At 37.5% G+C, this 26,264-nt stretch overlaps 2 protein-coding genes and 1 long non-coding RNA gene across 5 annotated transcripts in view; all 3 read left to right on the top strand.

Annotated features, from left to right (window-relative positions):
* LOC139145763 (uncharacterized) overlaps positions 1–12,818 on the top strand; it is a 28,817-nt gene extending 15,999 nt beyond the window's left edge. For all 3 annotated transcript variants that reach the window (XR_011555017.1, XR_011555018.1, XM_070717068.1), the window contains 3 exons: positions 828–1,208; positions 4,180–4,366; positions 12,397–12,818. Coding sequence is in view for 1 of the 3 variants with exons in the window: in XM_070717068.1 (XP_070573169.1) it covers positions 1,092–1,208; positions 4,180–4,366; positions 12,397–12,491 (399 nt within the window). In the remaining 2 variants the exon portion in view is untranslated. The remainder of the gene's footprint in view (positions 1–827; positions 1,209–4,179; positions 4,367–12,396) is intronic.
* The window catches only part of LOC139145762 (vacuole membrane protein 1-like), a 268,119-nt gene that overhangs the window by 59,976 nt on the left and 181,879 nt on the right, over positions 1–26,264 (top strand).
* LOC139145764 (uncharacterized) lies at positions 17,328–25,780 on the top strand. Its single transcript, XR_011555019.1, has 2 exons — positions 17,328–18,191; positions 25,600–25,780. It is a non-coding gene; the product is annotated as an uncharacterized lncRNA (long non-coding RNA).

A 26,264-nucleotide genomic window follows, 5' to 3' on the forward strand; every position in this document is an offset into this window, starting at 1 on the left:
CTTCTTTGTCCCGGGGTATCCACTGAAAGAGATTGAACAAATATAAGCTTACTGAGCACGGCATTCGGCCTCAGTAAACTAGTATGTCGCACCTTGAGTCCCAGTTGAATCCCAGATCTGGCACAGATTCGAAGGAAGCGGACACATGATCACTGCATGCACAACACCAATCTGCCGGTACGGTACGTGGTGTATATCATTCTGGCTGCACTTTTCGATCAAATTTTAAATAATCCTGGGTCTTTGGAAACTTAAGTAACAAAACACCATCACTGGGAACTTTGAGCACCCTAACGCAATATAGCGGTTTGGCATGGGTAATATTTTTATACAAGATAGTCTTCCAAATTCTATGGACTTCTACGTATCTCGGTTAGGCTTCGCGGTACTGCGTACCTTCAGTTGCGTCATTTCCGTATTTGCGAGATCGCCCTAAGAGCACTTCCGGTTTTAGAGGGGATTGCTGTGATTGGGTTAAAAAGTGCTTATTTTATGGTTAACGATACGGTTTTCAGCAATAACAAATTTATTTCACGTATTATTTATACTTAAGGCTGCTAATGCAATGGAGATAGGTTGGCCATGTCATAGGCCCTTTAAAGCAGTGTTTCATCAAGACTTTGAGATTACTGCAATCTCTCGTAATCCCTTTGGTTTGCATTTTGCACAGGGAGCACACCTTTCCTCCCATATATCAATTATACTATGGCAACATGGATGAAACACTGCTTTAATGTGTGCTGTTGTACTAACTGTCACCTGATGATACTTCTGTCATGATAGGTCTACTAAAACACTGCTAATACAAAGTTTCAATAATTGTTTAGGTTGCTATTCCTGGTCTGCATTTGAGCCTTTGCATCTTTTTGAGGTTTTTCAATCTTCTGGAACATGAGTGTGCTAATCTTGACCTGCAAATATTTTGCCATCAATACAAGCATGATGGGATAGATGAGCCACTTCTAAAACCTGCAAACTTTGATACATATGTGTCAATGCTGGAAGATGCCTTCACCTTGGAGCAAGATGCCATGATGGATGAGGAGTCAGCAGTTTGTCATGAAGAAGAGATCTAGATTGAAAGGATCATCATGAGTGATGACAGTGATGATGATGATGATGATGATGGCACCATACATCCATCCTTGGCAGCCATTAAGAGGCTTTCAGAGGAAAAGAATAGACTACAAGAAAGCGCTAAAGAAAAGGTTACTTTAAAAAGTTGCCATTATCTTTTTATTCCAGATGCACTGTTCAGCTGATTGTATGAGTCTGTGTGTCCACTCATACTTCTTGTTACATTCCTGAGGAACTTTCAGATCTCCTTCTAACTGTACTGAAAATTTCCTCAATAATGTGAATAATAATTCTTTGGTAGAGAGAAGAAGCAGCAACAATCAAATCAAAACTTCCAAAGGAAGCTGGATTTACTGTTAAAAATCTAGACAAAACATTACATAAAATAAATGTTCATCGCCAGGCTTACCATAGCAGATCATTTGTAGGGAACCATGTTCATAAATGCTGCCAGGTTACAGCGGTGGCAACTGGAAACTGGACACCCAATTTGCAAATTACCCAGCTGTATTGCTGGCCATATAGTGAATTCACTTGGTAATTAGTGAGCGACTTTGCTAACTTGTCAGCGATATCGTTTTTCATTTCAGTCAGCTGCAGACACTTTGTGCAAGCAGGTAGTATGTTGCCACAAAGCTTTCTGGGTGTGAATAATTCAGTATAGGGGTGGCTGCTTGTTGCTTCATGGGATTCAAAATGAATAAAGATAATTATGATATTTGTGTTGATATAATGGAGATACACTACACTTCTAAAATAAAGATATTTTTCAATCTGCACTTGTGGTCTCATTTACTGCTCTCTGAATTTCAATAAAATTCCTTTTTGTTTGTGTCGATTTCACGTGTTATAAATGAGTGGTTTCTTCCAAATAGTGCAGCTGGTTCCCTTCTGAGTGGGGTGTAGTCATATGGAGACTCATTGTCTGGCCTCATTCGTGGTTTCAGTTTACACCCAAACAACGCAAACGAGTTATTAAAGTGAGGTCCAGGAGAAGTGATCATTTCGGCTAATATGGCATGTAACTTTGAACTGTAGAGACACTGCAACTTTGGAGGCCACTTTACTGCTGATTAAGCCAACTTGATGCAGTCAGATATTCTGTTTGTAAAAATGAAAAACCAGCTCTTCCAAGGGTTATAAATGAGAGCTTGTGATTGGCACTCTGTGGTGAAGATTGAGATAACATTACCACGCACTGGTCCATGCACTAGTCTTATTCAGACAACTTATTTTTCCTACCTATACCACAGGGTACAGGGGAAAGTCCCCTGGGGTGGGGAGGAAGGTGTTTTTTGTGCAACGGTTTACCTTATTTGATTTTATTAATTTTGACTGTGATATTTCAAATAAAGAGTTCAACTCTACATCGTCTGACTGCTTTATTTTTATGGACAAGTCCTTATCTCCTCTCCAACGTGTGTATACACCACTGTAATTGCTCCGAAAATTTAATGCGTGTGGGACGGCTGTGGTATTGACTCAATCACTTAATCCGCTGATACGGACAGCGGATTAGCAAGTTGGCAATGTTTTCGGAGCAATTACAGTGGTGTATACACACGTTGGAGAGGAGATAAGGACTTGTCGGTAATAATAAAGCAGTCAGACGATGTAGAGTTGAACTCTTTATTTGAAATATCACAGTCAAAATTAATAAAATCAAATAAGTAAACCGTTGCACAAAAAACACCTTCCTCCCCACCCCAGGGGACTTTCCCCTGTACCCTGTGCCTATACCATAATCAAAGGAAAAAACTGGTGACACTGTAATTTATCATCTGCAGACCAAACAAATTTTCTTGTACATATTTTGACCTTATCACAGTGTCTTGTTAGTTATATGAATATCAGTGCAGCTGTTTTCAATTTCCCCAGACAGACTGTCTACAGTGCAGTTGTTTTCAATTCCCCAGACACACTGTCTGGTGCGACACATTGTTTTGACTGATCATGGGCCTCTGAAGTTTTGCCACCAAAAAATCATATCCAATCATTGGCTGTTCTATTTGGAAGAAACCACCCATTCATAACACAACACTTGTAGTTCATGAACATGATGGAGATTTTCTTGAAGTTCAGAGAGGAGGAAATGAGACCAAATGTAGCTTGATGAAATATCTTTATTGAGTGGTTTACTTTGGCTCCACTGCATGATATTATTCCAGATACTATTGTTATCTTTATTCATTTTGAATCCCATGAAGCAACAAGCAGCCACCCCTATACTGAATTACTCAAACCCAGATAAGCTTTATGACAACACACCCCCTACATGCACAAAGTGTCTGCAGCTGACTGAAATGTAAAACGATATCGGTGGCAAGTTACCAAAGTCACTCGCTAATTACCAAGTGAATTCGCTATATGGCCAGCAATACAGCTGGGTAATTTGCAAATTGGGTGTCCAGTTTCCAGTCGCCACCGCTGTAATAGTTTATTCAATCAATCATATAGCATAGCATAGACTATCTGTTACTTTTGGCTATTTTTTCTAAATAATTTGTTCTATGCATACACTTTAATTCTCACTACTTACTGTAGTATATTCATCAGTCATCAAGGCAAATCACTGAAAACTGTTGTGATTTTATTAGGATTTTCTTAATTGGTCAATTTTATCAGGTTGTGTGATTTGGTATCTGTTAGAAGGTGAACCTAAGTGACCTTGATGCACCCATGGGCACTGCCTTCATAGCCAATGAAGCTGCAATTCAACAGCTTACGCTTGAGCTACTTTGCAAGATTTGAATTGTGTGAAATTTTTGACAGCAGCAACGCTTATTGTTTACAGACAGGCTGTGTTGATTTGATAAGTTACTCATGATTTTATTATCCTCTCTGGAGTTTAACTATACACTGTAGTTAGAATATAGTATAAAAGATACTGGAAAAATAGCCAAAACTTTCAAATTTATCATGTTTCAAGGAAATAGCTACTTCTATACAGTGCTTTGTTTTATGTTCAATCCAACCAGCATGGATTTCAGGTTCTGTTGTAGTATGTTCTTTTTGCGTTGGTGACAGTTTTGAAGGCTATCTCAAGGACAAGATGTTTCTTGTTTTGAAAGACTAATTCTTGTGATTTTCCCCAATATATAGCCTGAAAACATCAATATGTTGTGTAATAATAGTATGGTGGTGTGTACAGAAGCTGTGTGTGAAGAATTGGTTCCTCAAGCTATGGAGATAAGAGACAAGTACAAACCATTGTTTCACTTGTTTGCAGCATGCCATACATCCTATTCCCTCAGCAGAGAGTTGTCCCAGGAGGAAATCACACTACTCGGTGACTACTTAGAAACTGTTTTATTTGATTAACAAATACATCATTGACTGCATGTCTTTTTTTCTATTTCAGTCGTTACAGTAGCCATTAACATAGTGTTGTTACAGGCATCTGTTTTACTAAAACTCACAATTCTAGAGTTGTACAGTGATATTGTTTTTTTTTCTGTTCAAGATGTATTCATAGGTTACAGCAATTTTCATGATGATTTCATTTGCTCATGTGTTTACACACGTGAGCATATGTCGCAGCGATGTCTGTCTGTCTGTCTGTCTGTGTGTCTGTGTGTGTGTGTCTGTCCGTCTGTCTGTCTGTTGGTCCGATATCTCAAAAACGGCTGATCAGATCAGAATCAAATCTGGTACATAGATTGAGTTTGCAAATGGCAAGAACTGATTAGTTTTTGGTCGGTCTGGCTTGCATACTTTTTGCTCATTTGCATAATTAATGATTTTAGAAAAAACAGATATACATTAAAAACGAACGCACACATTTTGATGAGAATTGCTACAAATGTTGATCACACCAAGATATATCAGCAGTGGGAAGCATTAAGGGGTGACATGAAAGATAGGTGCTAATTTGCATATTTAATGAACTTTCCTAATCAGGGATATATATCTGATTTGACTGGATCAAAATTGACCAAACTTGGTATGTATATTGAAGATACTATGATTTAACATTATTGAAAGTCGTTAAGCATTTTAACTCCACCCAATTCCCAATTTACATATTTAATGAACTTTGCTAATTAGGGATATATATTTGAATTGACTTGACCATTGTTGATGAAACTTGCTACGTGTATTGAAGCTACTATGATACAACATTCTTGAAAGTCATTAAGCATTTTTTCATCAGCCAATTCCGAATTTGCATATTTAATGAACTTTCCTAATTAGGGATATACATCTGAATTAACTTGATTTTAGTTATTGAAACTTGCTTTATACATCAAAGATACTGTGATATAACATTATTGAAAGTCAAAAGACATTTTACTTCAGCCAATTCCTAATTTGCATATATTAAAGGAATTTTCATTATTAGGGATATATATCTGAATTGACTGGATCAAAATTGATGAAACTTGCTATGTACATTAAAGACACAACAATACAATATTATTGAAAGTCATAAAGCATTTTCTCTTCAGCTAATTCCTAATTTGCATATTTAATGAACTTTCCTAATTAGGGATATATATCTGAATTGACCTGACAAAAGTTGACTAAACTTGCTATATATATATATTGACACTATGATACAACAATATTAAAAATTGTTAAGCATTTTTACTTCAGCCAATTCCTAATTTACATATTTAATGAACTTTGCTAATTAGGGATATATATCTGAATTGACTGGACCAAAGTTGATGAAACTTGCTATACACATTAAAGATATTATGATACAGCAGTATTGAAAGTCATTAAGCAATTTTTCTTCAGCCAATTCCTAATTTGCATTTTCGATGATCTTTCCCTCTGAGATTCACTTGATCAAAGTTGGCAAAACATGTTATGTACGTTGATGATTATACCAGGTTAAAACAATATCGAAAGTCATTTCACATTTTCATGTCAGCTAATTTATAATTTGCATATGTAATGAGCTTTCACAGTTCGGCATATATGGCTGAAGGACTTGGCCAAAGGTAATTACACTTTCTATATAAAGTGGTTATACAATGACAGCAGTCAAAGAACTTTAATATTTTCATTTCAGCTAATTACATATTTGTATACTTCATGACCTTTTAGAATTAATCGGTGGTGAATATTGTTCATTATGTTGATCATAATACTTTCAATGTCATTATGAAGTTGCAAACATGTGGCAAAGGTTCAAATTTACACATAACTGCGACATATAATGAAACACGTGAGCATTTTTAGTTCATATCTGGTTTTGTGAATGCAAACTAAGATTAATTCACTTTTGTTAAATATTACATAGAATTTGCAGATGACTGCCTTACAAAACTAAGCAATTTCCTAATTTAAGTTGCAATTTTATCTTTTATTTGTTTTCAACCTTACAGAGTTTCATATGTTCTTTTCTTTTTTAAAATGAGGCTAACAATATTTATTTACATAAGAATGAAAGCAAGTAAGTTGACATTTTGACTCACTGCTCTAAGTCTAGTTGATCTGTTCAGTTTATTGTTTATAGGATTTTCCCAAACAAGTTAATTTTTTTCAACACATTTTGTTACGTGCAGAGAAAACGAACAAAAGGGTGAACTCAGCAGTTAACGTTTAAACAAAATTTATTACGAAAATAAAACTAATTGCTAAGTCAGGGATAGAGTACAAGCTTTAAAAGTGTACAGACTACTTATCTCAGCTGGGACGGCAAAGCTCCAGTCTCAGAGTTGTAACAGTCAGTTGGATGAATGAACAGTCCTTGCAGGCTTGAAGCTGCACAAAGTCCACAGTATAAATCCAGCGTTGGCAGTGAAGGTCTTGAAAAGTCTTGAGAATGACTACTGCTGGAGTTTAGTAACACACAAGAGACACGATCCCAAAAGTCTGACTGGAAGCAGTGCACGTCCCTTTTATAAAGGCATATAAGAACAATCTAGAACTTTTATTGACATGCTAATTACTGTTCTAAAATTATCTCTCTTACACAACTAATCAACTTTCCAGAACATTCCAAACATGACTAATTGAATTCAAGGTTGTGAGGTCATTAAGGGCAGTGACCTTGGGAATGTTCTAGACTAATTGAACTCAGGTCATGATGAGTGTGGGGGAAATGACCTACATAACACACCCCCTCTTCAAAAAAAGAAAATTTTTCAAAGAAAAATCTTTCTTTTACAAATGTAATCTTGAAAAGGATTTAAGTACTCAAATTTTGTTTTACTCTAAAGTAAAGTTTCTTGAAAGTGAACAACAATAAAATTTCTTGAAAGTGAACAACAATAAACTCTAAATACGAGAGAGACAGTCTGCAATTAAATTGTCTCTGCCTTTGATATGTCTAATGTCAAGATTAAACTCCTGTAACATTAAACTCCATCTTAGCAATCTCTGATTTTTGCCTTTAAATTTCTGCAGAAAAACAAGAGGGTTGTGATCAATATAAACCACTATTGGCTGATTGAAGAAGTAACATAAACTTCAAAATGCTGTAAAGCTAATATCAAAGATAAACACTCTTTTTCAATTGTAGAGTAGTTTCTCTGGGATTTGTTAAATTTGCAAAATTTGTTAAAATAGCAAACAGGATGATCGGTCCCATGACTATCCTCTTGAAATTTGATATCGGAAAACTCGAAATGGCACTGAATTTGGCATAAAAGTATGCATTGTAAAGTCCAGTTATTTTTATTGAGTTCGATAAAGTCATTGTTCGGCAAATACTTGGCTTCCTCCTGGAGATATTCCGCTTTTGCAGGATTCAGTCCGTCTGGATGTTGTTCCACTGGATTACTGTCGCAGACATCTTCGTTGTGATGGGTGACGTTTGTCCTCGTTGGAACATCTTGAAACAGGTGTTTATATTCATGGAGCCGTTCTTTCACCTGTTGTTGTTGTTCTGGCTGGAGGTGTGCCAACTTTGTAGACTCCAGCTTCTCCAGGATTTCTGAGTTCTGAAGCTTGACCGAGCCCAGCTTTGAGTTTAGAGTATTTTCACTCAAGTCAGTTTCAGTATCACTATCTTCATAATGGCCAGAACTGACTGTACTGACAGGCTTTGTTTTAGTAGGATTATCCCTATCCAAATATGGCTTAAGCATATTTATGTGACATAGCTGTTTTTGTTTTCGCCTGTCAGGTGTTATTATGATGTAATTTAAATCACTCAATTTCTTATCGATTAGATATGGCCCAAAGTAACGAGCATGGAGTGGTTTGCCAGGAATTGGAAGTAGAACAAGAACTTTTGACCTGGTTCAAACTTCCGTTTTGAGGTGCTTTTATCATATTTGATTTTCATTGACTGCTGAGATGACTCAAGATTTTCTCTGGCTAATTCACATGCTTTAGAGAGTTTCGTACGAAAATCTGACACATATTGCAAAATATTCAGACAATCATCATCGTCTGATAGGAATTTCTCTTTAACTAGCTTAAGTGGGCCACGGACTGTATGTCCAAATACAAGCTCAAATGGGCTAAAACCAAGAGATTCTTGAATTGACTCTCTAACAGCAAAGAGCAAAAAATGAATTCCTTCATCCCACTGCTTCTCTGTGTCAAAACAGTAGGTCCTAATCATGTTTTCAAAGTTTGATGAAATCGCTCAAGAGCACCCTGACTTTCTGGATGATAGGCGGATGACCTATACTGTTTAATGCCTAGCTGATCCATTACTTGTTGAAAAATACCAGACATAAAGTTGGAGCCTTGATCGGACTGGACACATTTAGGGAGGCCAAATAAAGTGAAAAATTTGACTAAAGCTTTCACTATAGTCTTTGTCTTTATATTTCTCAGTGGTATGGCTTCTGGGAACCGAGTTGATGTACACATTATTGCAGCATGTACTCATTTCCTGATCTTGTTTTTGGTAGGGGCCCAACACAGTCTATTAGTATCCTACTAAATGGTTCTTGAAATGCAGGAATTGGCTGTAAAGGGGCCTTTGGAATGGTCTGATTTGGCTTTCCTACCATTTGACATGTGTGACAAGTTTTACAGAAATGTGCTACATCCTGCCTGAGATTAGGCCAATAAAAGTGACTGAGAATTTTATGATAAGTTTTCCTTACTCCCAAATGACCAGCCCAGGGCGTTTCATGGGCCAGGCGCAATATTTCAGCACGATAGGGCTTTGGAACCACAATTTGATGTTTTATAGCCCAGTCGTCATCAACCAAGACATCTGGAGGTCTCCATTTACGCATGAGAATACCAGATTTTGTATAATAGGAAACAGAGCTATCTGAAGTTTTACCTTCATCATCTACCCTGTCAAACAAAGACAAAATATCTGGGTCTTTGTGTTGTTCTGCAATGAGATTTGATCTAGAAAATGTCTGACTTTGGTCAGCAGAAGTTTTACTGGAAGTTTCAAATCCACGAGGGATAACGGAATGATCCGTGTCAAACACCTGACTGAGAAAGGTGTCATTTAAGTCAACATCTGTGACATTATTTTTGAGAGTATTTTGATTCTCAGAAGTTTTCTTTGACATGGCTCGAGTAATGGCACATGAAGGAAATAAATCGGGTATCTCTTGTTCAATTGGCTCTGGATTTTGATCTAAACTAGGATTATCAGTCACAAGTGGATTAGTAATGACCTTGTCCCCAGCAAGGTCGTTTCCAAGAAGAAGGTGAATCCCTTCAAAAGGCAAAAAAGGCCTAATACCTAAAGCTACAGGTCCAGAAACAAAGTCCGAAGACAAATAGACATTATGGAGAGGAACAGGAATAAAGTCATTGCAATCTACCCCCTTAATAAGAACTTTAGAACCTGAAAATGACTTTTCAGAAACGGCAGGGTATCTGCCAACAAAAGAGACTGGGAAGCCCCGGTATCTCTTAAAATTTTGACAGGGGTAGCGGAAGAGAAATCACTAGAAAGTGATATAAAACCATCATGAATAAATGGTTCGAAAATACCCATAATGCTATCTTGAGAAGAATTGACCTTGACCTCATTAATTGGGGATGAGAGGGGTTTAACCTCAGAAAATGTGTTGCACACATTATTAGACTCTAATTGAGTTGATGAAGAAATAAAGCGGTGGGCTTAGATCCACTTTGACCACTTTGACCTTCACGTTTTCTTTCAATTTGAAACACTCTGACATTAAATGGCCGTCTTTCTTGCAATAATTACAAGAAAGTGTACCGAACTGTTTGTCAGAAGGAGATTGAGACTTGGGATCTGATGATGTGGAAGTGTTACTTGAATTTTGTGAACTGTTGTCATTTGATTTCCTACTCTCCTTTGAAAAATTCTTGGATGAAAAGGAGGAGTTAAATTTACCTGCATTGTTTCTGTATGAAAAGGACTGGGATGGTTTGCTGAGAAATGAAGATTTGTGGGTCAATGAATAATCATCGGCCAAACGTGCAGCAACCTCTAATGTATCTGCCTTTTGTTCATTGATAAACGTCTTGATGTCACTCCGGATGCACCTTTTAAATTCCTCAATCAAAACAAGTTGTCGTAATTTGTCATAATTCTGACTGACCTTTTCCGAAGAACACCAACGATCAAACAGTTGTTCTTTTGTTCGAGCAAATTCAACATAAGTTTGATCTTTCACCTTCTCACAATCCCTAAATTTCTGACGGTAAGCTTCAGGCACCAACTCATAACCCTTGAGAATTAATTCCTTCACAGAATCATAATCTGAAGCCTGCTCTACTGACAACTGAATGTAAATTCTCTGGCTTTACCCACCAAAGCACTCTGCAAAAGCATAGACCAGGACTCCTTAGGCCAATTCAGACTCTGAGCAATTTTCTCAAAATGGAGAAAATATTTATCAACATCCTTTTCTTGAAAGGGGGAACTAACCTGAAATGCTTAGTGATGTCAAAATTGTCTGAAGGGAAGAATTTTCCTGACTTTCTAAGCTCTAAACGTCTCATTTCTAACTGCAGTTGGTGTTCTGCTAATTCTCTTTCCTTTTCTTTTTCCTCTCTTTCTTTCTCCCTTTGTCTTTCTTCCATTTGCAATTCTTTTTCTTTCATTTCCAATTCCCTCTCTTTCTGTCTTTCTTCCATTTCTAATCTTTCCTGCCTTTCTTTTTCTTTCTGTCTTTCTTCCATTTGCAATTCTTTTTCTTTCATTTGTAATGCATTTGTATTTTTTCTTTTTCTAATGCCAATTTTTTAAGCTCCAAATCTGCCTGAATTTCTAATTCTAATTTTTTGAGTTCGAAGGAAGACTCAGGCTCATAATCTTTTAAGGCAGACTCTTCAAAATGGCCAGAATTAACTAAATGTTTTGCAATCTTGAATTGAATTTCTCGCTTGCGCATAGATCTTTTGACATCTACTTTAAGGAAATTGGCCAGTGTTATGAGGTTGTCTTTTCTGAGGGAATTAAATGTGTCCTGATCAAGGTCATCCATAAATTCGTCTGGCTTAAATTCCGCCATGATTAAATTTCGCTGAGTTCACAGTATATAGTAGTTTTGAAAAGGTAGGCAAAATGTTGTCAAACGGCTCAAAATATTCGTATCCCGGACAAGCCCCCAATTTGTTACGTGCAGAGAAAACGAACAAAAGGGTGAACTCAGCAGTTAACGTTTAAACAAAATTTATTACGAAAATAAAACTAATTGCTAAGTCAGGGATAGAGTACAAGCTTTAAAAGTGTACAGACTACTTATCTCAGCTGGGACGGCAAAGCTCCAGTCTCAGAGTTGTAACAGTCAGTTGGATGAATGAACAGTCCTTGCAGGCTTGAAGCTGCACAAGTCCACAGTATAAATCCAGCGTTGGCAGTGAAGGTCTTGAAAAGTCTTGAGAATGACTACTGCTGGAGTTTAGTAACACACAAGAGACACGATCCCAAAAGTCTGACTGGAAGCAGTGCACGTCCCTTTTATAAAGGCATATAAGAACAATCTAGAACTTTTATTGACATGCTAATTACTGTTCTAAAATTATCTCTCTTACACAACTAATCAACTTTCCAGAACATTCCAAACATGACTAATTGAATTCAAGGTTGTGAGGTCATTAAGGGCAGTGACCTTGGGAATGTTCTAGACTAATTGAACTCAGGTCATGATGAGTGTGGGGGAAATGACCTACATAACAATTTTCTGATTCTTCTTGTTTTCCACATTCAATGAAAATCAATTTGCCTTTGAAAGACGTTGTTTTGACACCTTAATTGAAATTATATTGATTTCCAGATGATGAGTTGAGAAAAAAGATATATATATTGTAATTTTTTTTAATTTTTCACTCACTCACTGAAGTTTTTTTTTCTTTTGCTGGGATTGGAAAACTTCAATAACAACAATTTTTGGACTCTTTATCATGATTGTAAATACATTAAGATGCAGTCATGTTTATATTTGTCTATTCTTTTTCTTTCAGGTGTCAACATTGCTGCTCTGATGGAGTACTATAGAGAATACTTTCCAAAGGAACAGGTGTTTCCAAAGCTACACATTTTAGTGTCGTGCACTTGATCAAATTAAGTCAACCAAAGTGGGTTTTGGTTTTTTGGGTGAAAGTGGTTTGGAAGCCATTTACCATAAAATCAACATCGCATATACAAATTATTGTTCAATTCCAGATGAAGTGAGACGGTATCAGTGTGTGATGAATGACCACCATATAAACACCCATCTTACTAGAATTGGTGTAAATAAAAAGCAAAGGCGGATTTAAACAGAGAAAACTACACTTGTACATGTAAGATTGTGTAAATATAATGTATAGCAATAAAAATTATTGTGTAAAAGAGTAAATCCTGTAGTGGTGTTATATAAAAGCATGTGTGATAAAAGGGGCCTCAGGCTCCGATGATAATGATGATGGTGATGATGATGATGATGATTAAATATTTAAAAAATAAAGAAAATGAAAAATATATTTGGACAATTTGTCGCTGTTATTATGATTGTTGTTGTTGTTGTTGTTGTTGTTGTTGTTGATAGCATTTGCAGAAAAGAACAAAGTATGCGTTGCAAAATTCAATACAGCCTATCTGTATTGAATTTTACAGGGCAGTGTATAGTTAGGCTGTATTGAATTTTCCAGCGCATACTTTGTTCTTTTCTGCAAATAATATCAACAACAACAACAACAACAACAATAATAATAATAACAGCGACAAATTTACTGAGTCCCAATATATTTTTAATTTTCTTTATTTTTTAAATATTTTATCATCATCATTATCACCATCATCACCATCATCATCATCATTTGAGCCTGAGGCCCCTATGGTGTGATGTGAATGTCATCCGGTGCACAGTTGGTAATATTTCAAACCCTTCCTTTATTTTATACAATAGAAACAGAATTGTAACTTACTGCTTGTTGAAAACCAAAAAGTTAGTTTCAAAGGAAATAAATCTGTGAAATGAAACACATAGGACAGTGCATTGAGCTGGGCTGCTTTTTTCTACCGCAAGAGGGCGCTGTTGTATTATGTATGTTTGTTAATTCTTTCCTCAGACCTAACTTCCCAGAACTGCTGTGATAAATATCTAATTGTGCTTTGAGACATTGAAAAGTATCAAGTCAATTAAGGGTTCATTTGCATATTCAATGAATGTGTATGCATATTCAATGATATTACTTTAAAATTACAGCATTAAATGTAATGAAATGTGCTACAAATGTTGATCTGATAGATATGTCCCATGAAGCATTGAGCAGTGTCACGTTAATAAACAGCTTATTTGCATATTACATAAATTTTTGTAATAAGTGCTGAGTGCTTGAACTCTGAGAGTACTGTGCGAAAGTTGATTAAACCTGCGATATATAGTGATATAACAGATGTCTCATTTTCAGTGTTGAATCTAGGATCTCAGGATTGGGGGACATTTGGGCCCATAGACTTAAATTTTAGGGGACATTTTGAAAATTAGGGGTGCAATTTTTTAACACTTTATATTGTGGTAATCTGTTATTTATCTGGTGTTCTTAATATGGAAAAAAACAAAGGGTACAAATCTATGATATAATTTTTATATTCCATTAGGTGAAAATGCATTCTTTTGTGTTTTTATTAACTGTAATATATGAATATTATCATTTCCAAAAAACCGCAATTGTGCCCCACCACTCAAATCCCCTTGTGGAGAAATCCACACATACCTATTTGTGAACACAACAAACTAGTAATGATGAAGATAACAATAACAATGTATTTGTTTTTATTTTCAGACTACTGCAGAGTCCAATTTGCAATCCAACATGCATGCAAAACTGCTAATAAAGTAGAACATTGTATTAAAGTTCTGTTCAAAAGTACCTACTCTTTGAGTGATGATTTGTTATGTTTTGCTGATGTTTCAGCAGTACTAGTCTGGGTGTGAATATTAAATCAAACTGCACGCCAGTTTTCAGTGATAATAACTGTGTTGTATTTGCATAATCGATAACGACGCGGGTCAAATCCCTCTCACAGACACTGGCGCGCTTGATGAGAAAGAAAAACTTTGGCCTAAATGTTTTGTCTAGTTACGTAGTAAAGGTCACAGAGGTCAATCACTTGTACACAGTGTTTACGTCCTGATTCCTGTAAACCACAGAGGTATCTGACGGACTCCATGCAGTAAACATACAAGTTCAAGTTTTTTTAAAGACATGTCTGTCTTTTTTGGCTGACCACACACGAACAGCTCGGTTAGTCGAATTCTGCAAGACTCGGTCCTCGATATTTATCATCATTAGCCTATGTAGGGTCAGTGCGTCGAGCCTATTCCGCGTGTATGTCTTGATGTTGTTTTGAACGCTAAACCCGCACTCACAGTCCGCTGTGTGGATAGGCAGGATCAGTCCTATTTCTGCTAGTTTCAGCAAGTTTGCAAAGGAATCCCCGTGAAACTGGTTAACAATTCCCCCCAGTGTCGCCATCTTATCTTGTGGGTACCATTGCTGGAGTACGACTTCTTTCAGAAGTAACCACTCCTGTCGCGTTGCGTCCATCTCGATAATGCCATCATAGTGGGCAATCAGACTTTCTCGTTTATATTTGCCAAATGTATGCAACTGGTCGCTTGGAATGAATGACAGAGTTCGCAGGTCAAGAACTTCAAACGCGTCAACCACAGCACTTGAATCGGGCGGAAATCGTTTAATGAGCTCCTCAAGCAGATTGCTCAGAAAATCTCGCCTTACGTGGTCAAAGGTAGCTTCTTGTCTTTGGTCGTATGAAATTACTTGTCCGTGCAAGGACCGCTTCCCATCTGCATAGTAAGCGACGTAGACAGCAGTTTCATGTAATGCCCATCTTCCGTCTTGGCATGTTCCAACTGCGTAATGACGCCTGTGAGAGCAAGCTGAATTGTCGCGATATCAACTTCCTGCTTTTGAAACACGAGACTTAGCTCTGTTAGCGATGGGATGATATCAATTAAAAAGTGCATAGTGGCGATAAACTCGCAGTTGGTGAGTTTTTTACCGAAACCGTTGGCGGTCGGATTTGTTTCTTGTTCGGCACAATAGAATGAAAACCACTGTACGGAATGAACTTCATTAATTTTCAAGGTGGGGGCATTCCAACACCTCTTGAATGTGCTACAAACCACCCGTGTGGAGTGCCGATTTACTGAAGAAATAGTAGAGATCAGTCAGTGTTTTCTGGTAGACGTTGTGCAGATACAGCACTTTCGCGGCTGCCTGACTTCCCTTACCAAATCTGTGACCGGAAAGTGCCCGGTATGTGCCCGGTTTGTGCCTGGTATGTGCCCGGTTGTGCCTGGTGCCCTTTTCACTGCCTGGAAAGTGCCCGTTTTAGTGTTTACTTTGATTTTTTAGCAAACACAAGTGACCGTAAACTGAACGTTTTTGACCGGAATGCGACCGGCATTAGGACTTAGTTTTTTTTAACCAACTTTTATGACTGGAAAGCGACCGGCATTATGACTTAGTTATTTTTAACCAACATTTATGCCCGGTTTATGCCTGGATTGCAAATGAAATAGAATTTCTTTATTTTTTATGACCGGTTTGCGCCCTGTTTGTAAATGAAATTGAATTTGACCATTTGGGAATGCCCGATTTATGCCCGGATTGCAAATGAAACAGAATTTTACTCTTTAAGTGACCGGTTTGTGCCTGGTTTGTGAATGAAATTGACTTGACCATTTGGGAATGCCCGATTTATGCCCGGATTGCAAATGAAACAGAATTTTACTCTTTAAGTGACCGGTTTGTGCCTGGTTTGTGAATGAAATTGACTTTGACCATTTGGGAATGCCCGATTTATGCCCGGATTTCAAATGACACAGAATTTTACTCTTTAAGTGACCGGTTTGTGCCTGGTTTGTGAATGAAATTGATTTTGACCGTTTGGGAATGCCCGGTTTATGCCTGGATTGCAAATGAAACAGAATTTGAGTATTTTTTATGACCAGTTTGTGCCTGGTTTGTGAATGAAATAGAATTTGATCATTTCGGGGTGCCTGGGAATGGCTGGTGCAAATGAAATGGAATTTGACTTTTAATAGGTGACTGCTTTGCACCTGGTTTTCAAATAAAATAAAATTTGAATATTTTCCCTTACTGAAGATTATTTCCACTGCAAGTTTGCAGCAAATACGCAGCAAGCATAGCTTGCAAGAAGGAGTTGCAGAAGTTTACAGCTAGCTATGACCCTCCCGCAAACCCTTAGATCAATTTGCAGCCAATTTGCAGTAAACGGCTAAGTTGCTGCAAATTTGCTGCAAACAAGATTATTGCTGCAAATATGCAGCAACACATGCTGGACATATTGCCAACTATTGCATTCCAAGGGAGTACAGTGAACCATTGCAGTTTGTGACAGTTCATACTCAAGAAACAAAACTGACGTTTCATTTATATTTTATATTTATGTATTTTTATAACAGACAATGCACATATAAATTATAATAACTGGTAGATAATGTACAGCTTTTAAAGCACAGTTCAGCTGGTGAAAGCAACAATCTGGTCGGGTAAATTATGGTTGGATCGACAACTGAACTTTTAGGAAAACACGTTTTTAAATCAGGGACTTGTCTGTCTTGCAAGTTAAACCCTGTATTTTCTGTGAATGATACCAAAATGCAAGCAGTTTCGAACGAAATGTGCATCTGATCATGCTGATGATCTGTAAGGACGCGTAGACTTTTGTTACTGCAAATCTGTACCATAAAAGTAACGAGAGAGGAGAACTTTTCAATGTAGAAACATGCCCCAAGTAAATGTCAATGTTGGTATTAGCATACCTCCATGGTATAAGCAAGGACCCGATACTACCTTAGCCCTGCGTACAGGTCTGTGTGTTCCGGCGTTACACGGCTGTAACGCCGGGAACACACAGACCTGTACGCAGGGCTACTACTACCTCAGAGCAGGGCCGTGCTTCAAGCAGAATACGGTACGTGCGTCCCGACGTGCGTACAGTGCCCTATGTACAGTCTGTGTCCTGTCATCGTGAACAAAATCTCGCCTTCTGATGACATTGATGTGAAGGCTTTTGTCCATGTTTTCAGCGATAGAGTTAGATTGCCGAGCACAAATTTGAGGTTTAGGATTACACTCCATCCCGAGCCGCTGTACGAAAATCCAATATGCTACCTCGCTAACTTTCAACGCGTCCTATAAAGCCAGCTATGAGCAGCGAGCGTGAGCAGCTCCCAGCCGACATGTTTACACACGAGGTCACGCATGCGTGGAGGTCACGGTTCATCAAGATCAGTTCGCGCATTGATATTGATTCTTTGTGCTGACAGAAATTTTACTCTCTTTTGAGTCTTTCTATGGTAAAAGTATCCATTTTCATTAAACTTATAAATTAAATTCTATATCAAGTATGAAACATAACGGATTGGTGCAGATGTAGAGTCAACTCCAGCGTTTCAAAACGGGACTACATTATCAATCGCGTAATAATTTATAGATCGCACTTCCGTGAACGTCATGAGGCTTGATCGGCGCGAAGTTAGATTTTAGTACCGTCGGCTGTGTACTTGTGATCAGGGAGTTATCTAGTGGACAATTTCGTGATCTTTCTATGGAATCGCCAGTCAAATGATGTCATATTGTTGCAAAAACGTGTATACAGTACCAGGGACAGACAAAGTTGTAAATTTGTGAACGCGAACAGCAGTAAAGATGCCGACTATATTTTCTATGTACACACGGCCCGGAGAGACCTGGGAATCGTCTGCGAGCCGTTCACAAATGTAAGTCAATGTACCGTCCGTCTATATACGTCGCTATTATCCTTGTATTGCTATGTTTACCTACAGATAAATTTTCGTTGAGTATTGATTCATGCTGAATTCACTTTCGTTTCACAACTGATAGACTTACAGTGATAGCTGTGGAAATGCAGCTATCTGTTGGTGGGTAGCATGTGTCGCTATGCGGGTAATCAAAACGTCAACCCGGCGGGGGGGTGTGACCTTTGATGACCCGCATAGCGACGCACGCTACCCCATCCCAGTCTGAAAGGAGGGTACTTCATTTGCATGCATAATTAGGGATTTAGTTCAAATTCGAACAGCGCCCTCTAGCCAGTGAGTGACGGTTACGGCATTTTTCGCCAGAATTTTATCCCCAGATATCTCAGCCTTCGTTTAGCATCCGTCCTGTTTCCAGTTAGCGGCTGAATTGTACTCTTAGTTAGTGTTCGCCGATGATTTTTTATGGGGTTTTATCGATTCGTTTTTGCGTTAGCCTTATTTTCATGGTTTTCGAGCGACCGAAAATGCCGTTCACTAAACACTGCCGCAAAAGCATATCCAAAGTCAAATTTCCATGAGAAATAGGGAGGGGACGTATCTTGAGTAGGTCCATACGATCTGAAAAAATCTCGGTGGCTTAAGCCTGCGTTTTTGAAATAAGTCTCGTTGAAGTTGACTATGCAGCGACGTTCATGTGTTAAATCTAACATGGCGACCTACAGCGCAGCGTGAGTGTACACGTAAACTCTTTCAGCTCTTTTCTCGGTCCTCATCGGCTAACTTGGCAGATTTTTTCGGTTCTGTTTATGTTTTCAATGATTGTGACGAGGAAGCAAGACTGCAAGCTTGTGTTACCTCACTGGCCAACACAATCTGCCTGGCTGGCTTCTCGGTAAAGTCGTGGACAGTGCAAATGGAAAAAAAAACACTACGGTGACAGAAGGGCTACGTTTATCACTGTCTCGTCGCGTCAGTGGAAGAAGGTCGTAACTGCGTTTCACCAAATTTTACAGGAGAGGCATAAAACTGATTTTCAGCAAAAATATAAATATATCGAAATTTTAAAGTCAGCGGTTCCCGACAAAATAATTTTTAGACTCGACTCATTAAGTTCTTGGTTCGGAAAGCCTTTTCAATAAATATTTTTAGGCGAAAAATGTAGATACGACCCCGGAAGTGGACCAAACGAAGATCAAAAAGATCGTAAGTGGCAGATACGACCTTATTGCATGGAAAACTCATGGTATGTTTTCAGTGTCAAAAGGTCGTAACTGCCGCTTCTTACCTAGTATCACATAACTTTGAAGTCACTAGTGTAGTTTACATTGATAACGGGTAGTGCGATTTACATGAATAGATGTCAAAGATGAAAAATGGTTGGATCCCGAGCGGAGAAGCATTGTTTTCAGTTTTACAGACTTCCTTAGTATACGCCCTTCGGATCAGAGGAACCCACACGCCACAAACCTTTAGGAATAGAATTTGAGGATATATTTGCTAACCCTGGCTTCCATATCGTTATAATCACTCAGAATAATGAAGAGTCTTCCCCAAACCTTATTAATTTTCTCAATTACTCCTCGTTTTATTTCATATCTTGCATGGTACCCGGGCTGCCCTATCTAGCGCCCTCAACGTCGGATAACACAATGTGCTAAAACAAATCCAATGCGCTGGCTTGGGAGTAGAATCTGACAGGAAATTATAAAAATGTCGATAAACGAGTGAACACATGCCACACTGCAACCATCAAGCTTTAAAGAGTTAAACCCATTTACCAATTACTGAATAAATGGCCACAAATATGTCCAGTGTCATTTTAATGATAAAATATACTCCTGTTTTGTTTAAGCATAGTTCATGGAGTGAGAAATTCACACAAGTGTTATCTGATTGTGATAATAGTTTTGTTTGTTTGGTTTTTTTGGTTTGTTTGGATCTCACATGAATAGTACATTCGGTTAATGTTTTGCAGGTTTTTCATTTTTGTCAGTCACAGAAAACTGTTTTCATTTTTTTTCAAAAACATATTTTGATGTTCTGAACTAAGCTTTCTAAATTAACATGTTAATTCTCTGAAAGAAAACTTCATAGAGAACTTGGAAAGTTCTCACACACTCACCTATAAAGCACAAGTTGGAAATCGGGACATGTCAACTTAATAGAAGGCATATTAAACCAATGTGAGTCTGATACAGAACAACTTTGCTGAAAACAGAGGTTCAAGTTACAGCAACTCTTCACAGTCTTACAGTCTTAGTGTATGCAACTGTGTCATGCACTAAACTATTACTTCACATTTTTTCCTTAACTGTAATTCATTTATTGATGCACAATGTCTTTGGTTGTTTAAAGTCAACATAAGTAGCATTCCTGCAAAAAATCCCTCAAAAAGTAATAGCCAGATATTATATTAATTAATCCTTTCAGGCCTAAATTTCATTGACTTGCTCAAACTACAGTAAGATAATTTTATCTACACTTTAAGAAGGTCAGGCAAAGAATTCAACTTTGCATTACAGTTTAATCCCAGTGTGAGACTTTCTTCTACGGAGCATCCATTGTACAACAGACTGAATGAGTGAAAGGCTTGTCCATCAACATGAATTGGCACCAACAGAAAAATGGAGTCTGTTTCTGCTTTTGACCCTGACTGAAAGTTTTGAAATTAACTTAAATGTCTGTAACAGGCAGAGGTGGCCAAGCCAGGATACCAAGACAATGCCAGAGGTTTGCAGAAATTTCAGCCAGGGGATATTTTTGTTTGTGTCTAAACCTATAATGCAGTAAACTTATAGTCTGACATAGAGATTAACCTTCATGTAATATTGAAGTTATTGTATGCTTGCCTCATATCACAGCCAAATATTATCAATCTAGAAATTGTCAGCCCTGAAAGGATTGATTATGGTAATGGCCATTGAATGTATTCATAATTTAATTAACGTAACAATTCATTGAAAATAAAGCAATAAATTCACTGAAATATTTCATTGAAAAAGTGAATTCACTGAGGTGTTGGAAGAATTTTTTTGCCAACCTGCAGTAATAAATTCATTGTAAAAATTCATATAGCCCATTCATTGCAATAATCCCTTGTAATAAAAAATAGTTGTAAAATCATTGTAAAATGTTAAAACACTTTGGCAATAATGTATTGTTAAGTTATTTCTTTAAATGCTGTTTTGATTTTACATTGTAACATCATTTTGTCCAATATGTATATAAACGCAGAATTTTTAAATTCAACAGCTTCATTAAATCCAACATTTACAACACTAAGGTATTGAAAAAACACTGAGGTGTTGAAAAATTCATTGGCCAACTTACAGTAGTAAACTCGTAAAAATTCATACAACAATTTATTGCAACAATCCCTTGTAATTAAAAAAATAGCTGTAAATTCATTGTTTAAAAAAATCAACTTTGGCAGTAGATGTTAAGTCATGGTAAAATGTTCAAATACTTTGGCAATAATGCATTGCTGTTGTTTTTGTTTTTGTTTTAAACTGCTGTTTTGAATTTTGACCAACTTTTTATGTAAATGCAGAAATCTTAAAGGAATGTCATCATTTTCATTATCAACCTCATCATCACCACCAACACCACCACGACCACCAACACCACTATCATCCTCGCCATTATTGACAGCAATATCAACATCAGTACAAGACTCACTGTGCAAGTTATGTTTATCTTGACTTAACTTTGACTGAATAACACTCAGTGGTATATCATCATCGTCACTTTCAAAATTATACTCAATCATATTTTTTTATCACAGTCCCTCTATCCACTGTGGTTCTATGTTCTCTTTGTCAGGTTCTGCTGTATGATGATCAATCATATGACAACGATTCTCAATCGAGTAAAAGTAATTTCTTGTTTAAGTATCTTCAAACGCAGCTGGTTCGCTTTTACATGGGATCTCCACTTGAACCGTAGATAGCTGCCTGTGTACAGCTGCAGAGCCTGTCATCTTAATCTAGTGGTTGCTTGTAACTGTATACCCTTGAGGTTTTGAACGCGTTATTTTTATAATCTAGCTCTGAAGACAAACACATGCATATGTTTGGGTATAAATTGCACGAAACTTAATAAAGTCCGGCGCCGGGACATACGGGTGTGAAGATTAAATTTGTGTTTGCACAGATGTTTATTGGGAGTGATTTTGAATGGGCATGCCATGTAACGGCTATGTTTGAATCATGTAACAACAGTTTTTCAGGTCTGTTCTCTTGTTTTCTGAAGCTGACTTCCTCTAAAATTTTCATTATCTCCAGAGCTTTTGTACTATTTTATGTCTTGCTGTATGGTGTGGGTGTTTATAGAACTAGATTTGTTGTTGTGTGTCATTAAAATTAGTTTAATACTTTTTTAGTAGATTTTAGTGGAGCAGTCGGCTTCCCTGTTCTCAGTTTCTACTCAAGCGCCATTATGAATCGCTACCAAGTTAATCGGCATTATCCAGCGCCTGCCTTTAAAGCAACAGTAGCTGTAACTTATTACAACTGGATTCTGTCCGAACAAAAATTCACATGTCAACAATAAAATCACCTACAGTACTGCACATGGTTATATTTACATGCTAAATACTGAGAATTTCACCATGCTTTTGGAAGTAGAACATGAGTAAAGAAAAACAAAAATAGTTTATAGTCCATCAAAGGTTGCAGCTACGTGGGTTTAACGTAATGTCATAATGTCAAACAAGGTCACATTATCTCTGGTGTTAGTAAACTAGAATCAAAGAGGATATATTTTTTACACCTGAGTGGTAATGGTAGCCATACCACTCAAACTAGCAAGGCTTCTAGGATACTTTAAATCACATGTTACTGTTGTATCCTTTGTCCTTTCCTTTCCAAGTTCACAGTCCAAAGAAAATGAATATTCCTACCTCATGGCTCACCAAGCGATGTGACATAACATAGTGGAACATACCATTGCAGAAAAGTTTAATGTGGCAACATAATCTGAAATTGGAAATGTTTTTAGGCTATTGATTCGGTACCTGCAATGACTGTAGGCAGTTCGGCGGACGGCCGCTCTGATTGAAATATGAATGAAGTTGTCTAAATGTAGCCTGGTTACAAACAACGTAACAGGAGCGCCCCGTCCTGCACAATCACAACTATATTGATTCCGGTTTACAACCCTATTCAATAATAACATTTGATGCAACGCAATGTTCCTTTGGCAGCCTCACTTGGGATTTACAACGTAATACAACTTTCATTGACTTCGCAAAGCTATCACCCATCGTCATCATAGAGGCGAAGTACCTTTACTTCAGTCAAGTTCGACGCACGCACATCATCTGAATGATCGTGTAGTTTGTTTCTCGTACACTTTGTTCTCTCGCCTATATCGCCTTCACATGTTAGCAGTTTTATTTGACATTCATTTGAATACAGACGAGTACGAATGCGGCCGTAGGAGAAAACACAAGACTTAAAAGATGCAGTTCTCTGCTTCCGACGTACGTAGGATACGTGTTGGAATTATGGGCGCATCATACCGTTTTACGGCATTGACTTAAATACACAGCGCAACAGAGAGGCTAATGTATACCCACAATGACACTCACCGTTTTACAACAATGTGGTAAACACTTTACGACCAGCCTGTTTTGATACCTATCACAATGCCAATCACTCTGTGCGTGTCTCCTACTGTATTTGTGAAGGGCCCGTACATATTAGTAACATTATTTTTGCATTTTATTCTAATACCATCTAAAATACCCTTGTGTTTCGCCAATAATCATCCGTCCACTGCAGTTACAACGTTATTGCCTTTGTTCTGGCATCCGTCACAGAACGTCCCCAAAAGGTCGTATCTGACACTTACGACCTTTCTGCACGAGCGTTGACTGCAGATACGACCTTATTGCAGCAGTTACGACCTTACTGCCAAACCGAGATGCAGATGCGATCAAAACTGAAAAATCTCTTTTTTTCATCTTTCCGTAAGAAAGTTTACTAAAATCGACACTCAGCAGATGTATTAGATAACAAGAAATCGTAATCTGATAAAAAGTGATTTTGCTCAAAAATGTCAGTTACGACCTTCTTCCACTGACGCGACGGTCTGCGGCCGTACACGTAGTATAGTGGTAGACACCCGTCGTACTGACTAGGAGTGCTGTTTCGTTTATGAGTGATTTTTTCCGTTTTCGCATTCTAGTAGCTAGCAAGCATACAAAAACTGTAGGAAATAACATCGACTGCAAAAAAATCTCCGTGGATAAATACGGCTACTCTGTATCCCGCACACGAGTACGTGAATATAGATGCGGCTAGAATGATAGCCGGTAAACAGCTGCGCGTTGCGGCCATCCCTGCTAGCATTACCGTGCGTGCTCGAACTAGACTGGCACATTTTATAATCATGTAACTAGCAAAAATTTTTTTAAGTATTGATGGTCATAATGTGACATTAATTAAATACTTTATTTATATATAACATCAGTGACCCGAGATTATAGGAGGAAACTTTGAAAAAAATGAAAGATTAATCGTGTAACACACCCGCGCCGTGTGAACTACAAGTGGTTTGGTCGCGGTAAACAGCGTGGAGTGTACGTAGCATAACGGGTGTTCGTATACTCATAGACCCTCGAGATCTACGTATACAGCGATATGGTGTTCTGCATGCCAACATTCAACACTGCCGCAAATACATGTCCATGGTCGCACGGTCATGAAAATTTCACCAAATGTTGATAATAGTTAAATGAATATTTTCTGAAATTTTCAGCTTGGCTTAAGACCTCTAAGGTCATTATCGAGCTGTTTTACGAAAAAGGTGAAGTTTACTTCCGCATTTGGCGGGTCGACCTCGCCACCCACTTTGTAGCGATTTAAATAAAATCTTCTCAACTTTTGTGAGTTTACCCAAGGAAAACAGATCATTAGTATGTATGCTACAACTGAAAGCAAAAATTATAGTTCTAGCTATTGTACGTTTTGCTGCACGTCGATATTTAAAGACCACCCTTTCGCCGTATTTTATCCCTCACTGCAGTGGCGGTCAGCGTAACGAAAACGAGGCTCTCTAACACGAACTTTTATGCAAATTTCATAGGCTCCTTTCAGACTGATCCCACCAACAGTAAGCTTCGTTTCCACAGCTATTACAGTATAGTGCTGAGATTTTTGCAGATTGTCACCATCGTGTATGCAATAAACAACATACGCGAGCAGTCAGCTATTGGACATTTTGATCATTATTAATTTAATAACAATCATAAATATTTATGCATTTTTCTACTTCAATTTTTCAACATTTTTTGTCTCATTTTCAAATAACAATTGATTTATTTCATCAAATTGCGATGTTTACAATGTTTGGTCAAATGGTAAAGACTTACACTCTTCCCTGAACGATTTGTATTTTTCAGAATGCATTGCCGGTGCTGGGACAAGAAATTCAGAGAACAGAAAGTCAAATTGCAGCCTTTGACAGTAATGTGAATTGTTACATGAAACTTCTTGGATCAAAAGAAAATCTCTTGAAGACACTTATGTGGCATGAAATGAACGTGGCATATAAAATAAATCATACCACAATTTAAATTTAAACTTTTTTTCTCTGTTGTCTTTTTTATATGAAACAATAACTTTATTTGCGCTGACCATTGTTTCTTGTGAAGCTGGTATTTCAGAGCTTAGTTGGATAAAACACATCTTGTGCTATCCACAATCGGCCTTAAGATTTGTCAGGTTTTCATTCTTAACTGAGTCACTGACATTAGCCATGTCTACACACGTGATTTTACAACATCTGTGTACATATCTGTCACTGATCTGAACTTATTATATTGTTGCAGAAGATAAAAATGATGAAACTTGTACAATACAAGAAATTTTGCTGTCGCTTAATTTTGTTGCTTCTTTTGTTTTCAGTATCTCTGATCTATTTAATAATGTATTTAGTTTTCTTTCTGTTGCTGAAATTAGTAAAAGTTTATTCCGGAGCTGACTACTGTGGAATCATGCCAACTTAATCTTATGAAGGAAATTTTGCGTGTGTAGTTTCAGCAAAGGTGCAGTAACATGCAAAATA

This window comes from Ptychodera flava, chromosome 12 (assembly GCF_041260155.1).
Source record: "Ptychodera flava strain L36383 chromosome 12, AS_Pfla_20210202, whole genome shotgun sequence".
In the NCBI taxonomy this organism is placed as follows: domain Eukaryota; kingdom Metazoa; phylum Hemichordata; class Enteropneusta; family Ptychoderidae; genus Ptychodera; species Ptychodera flava.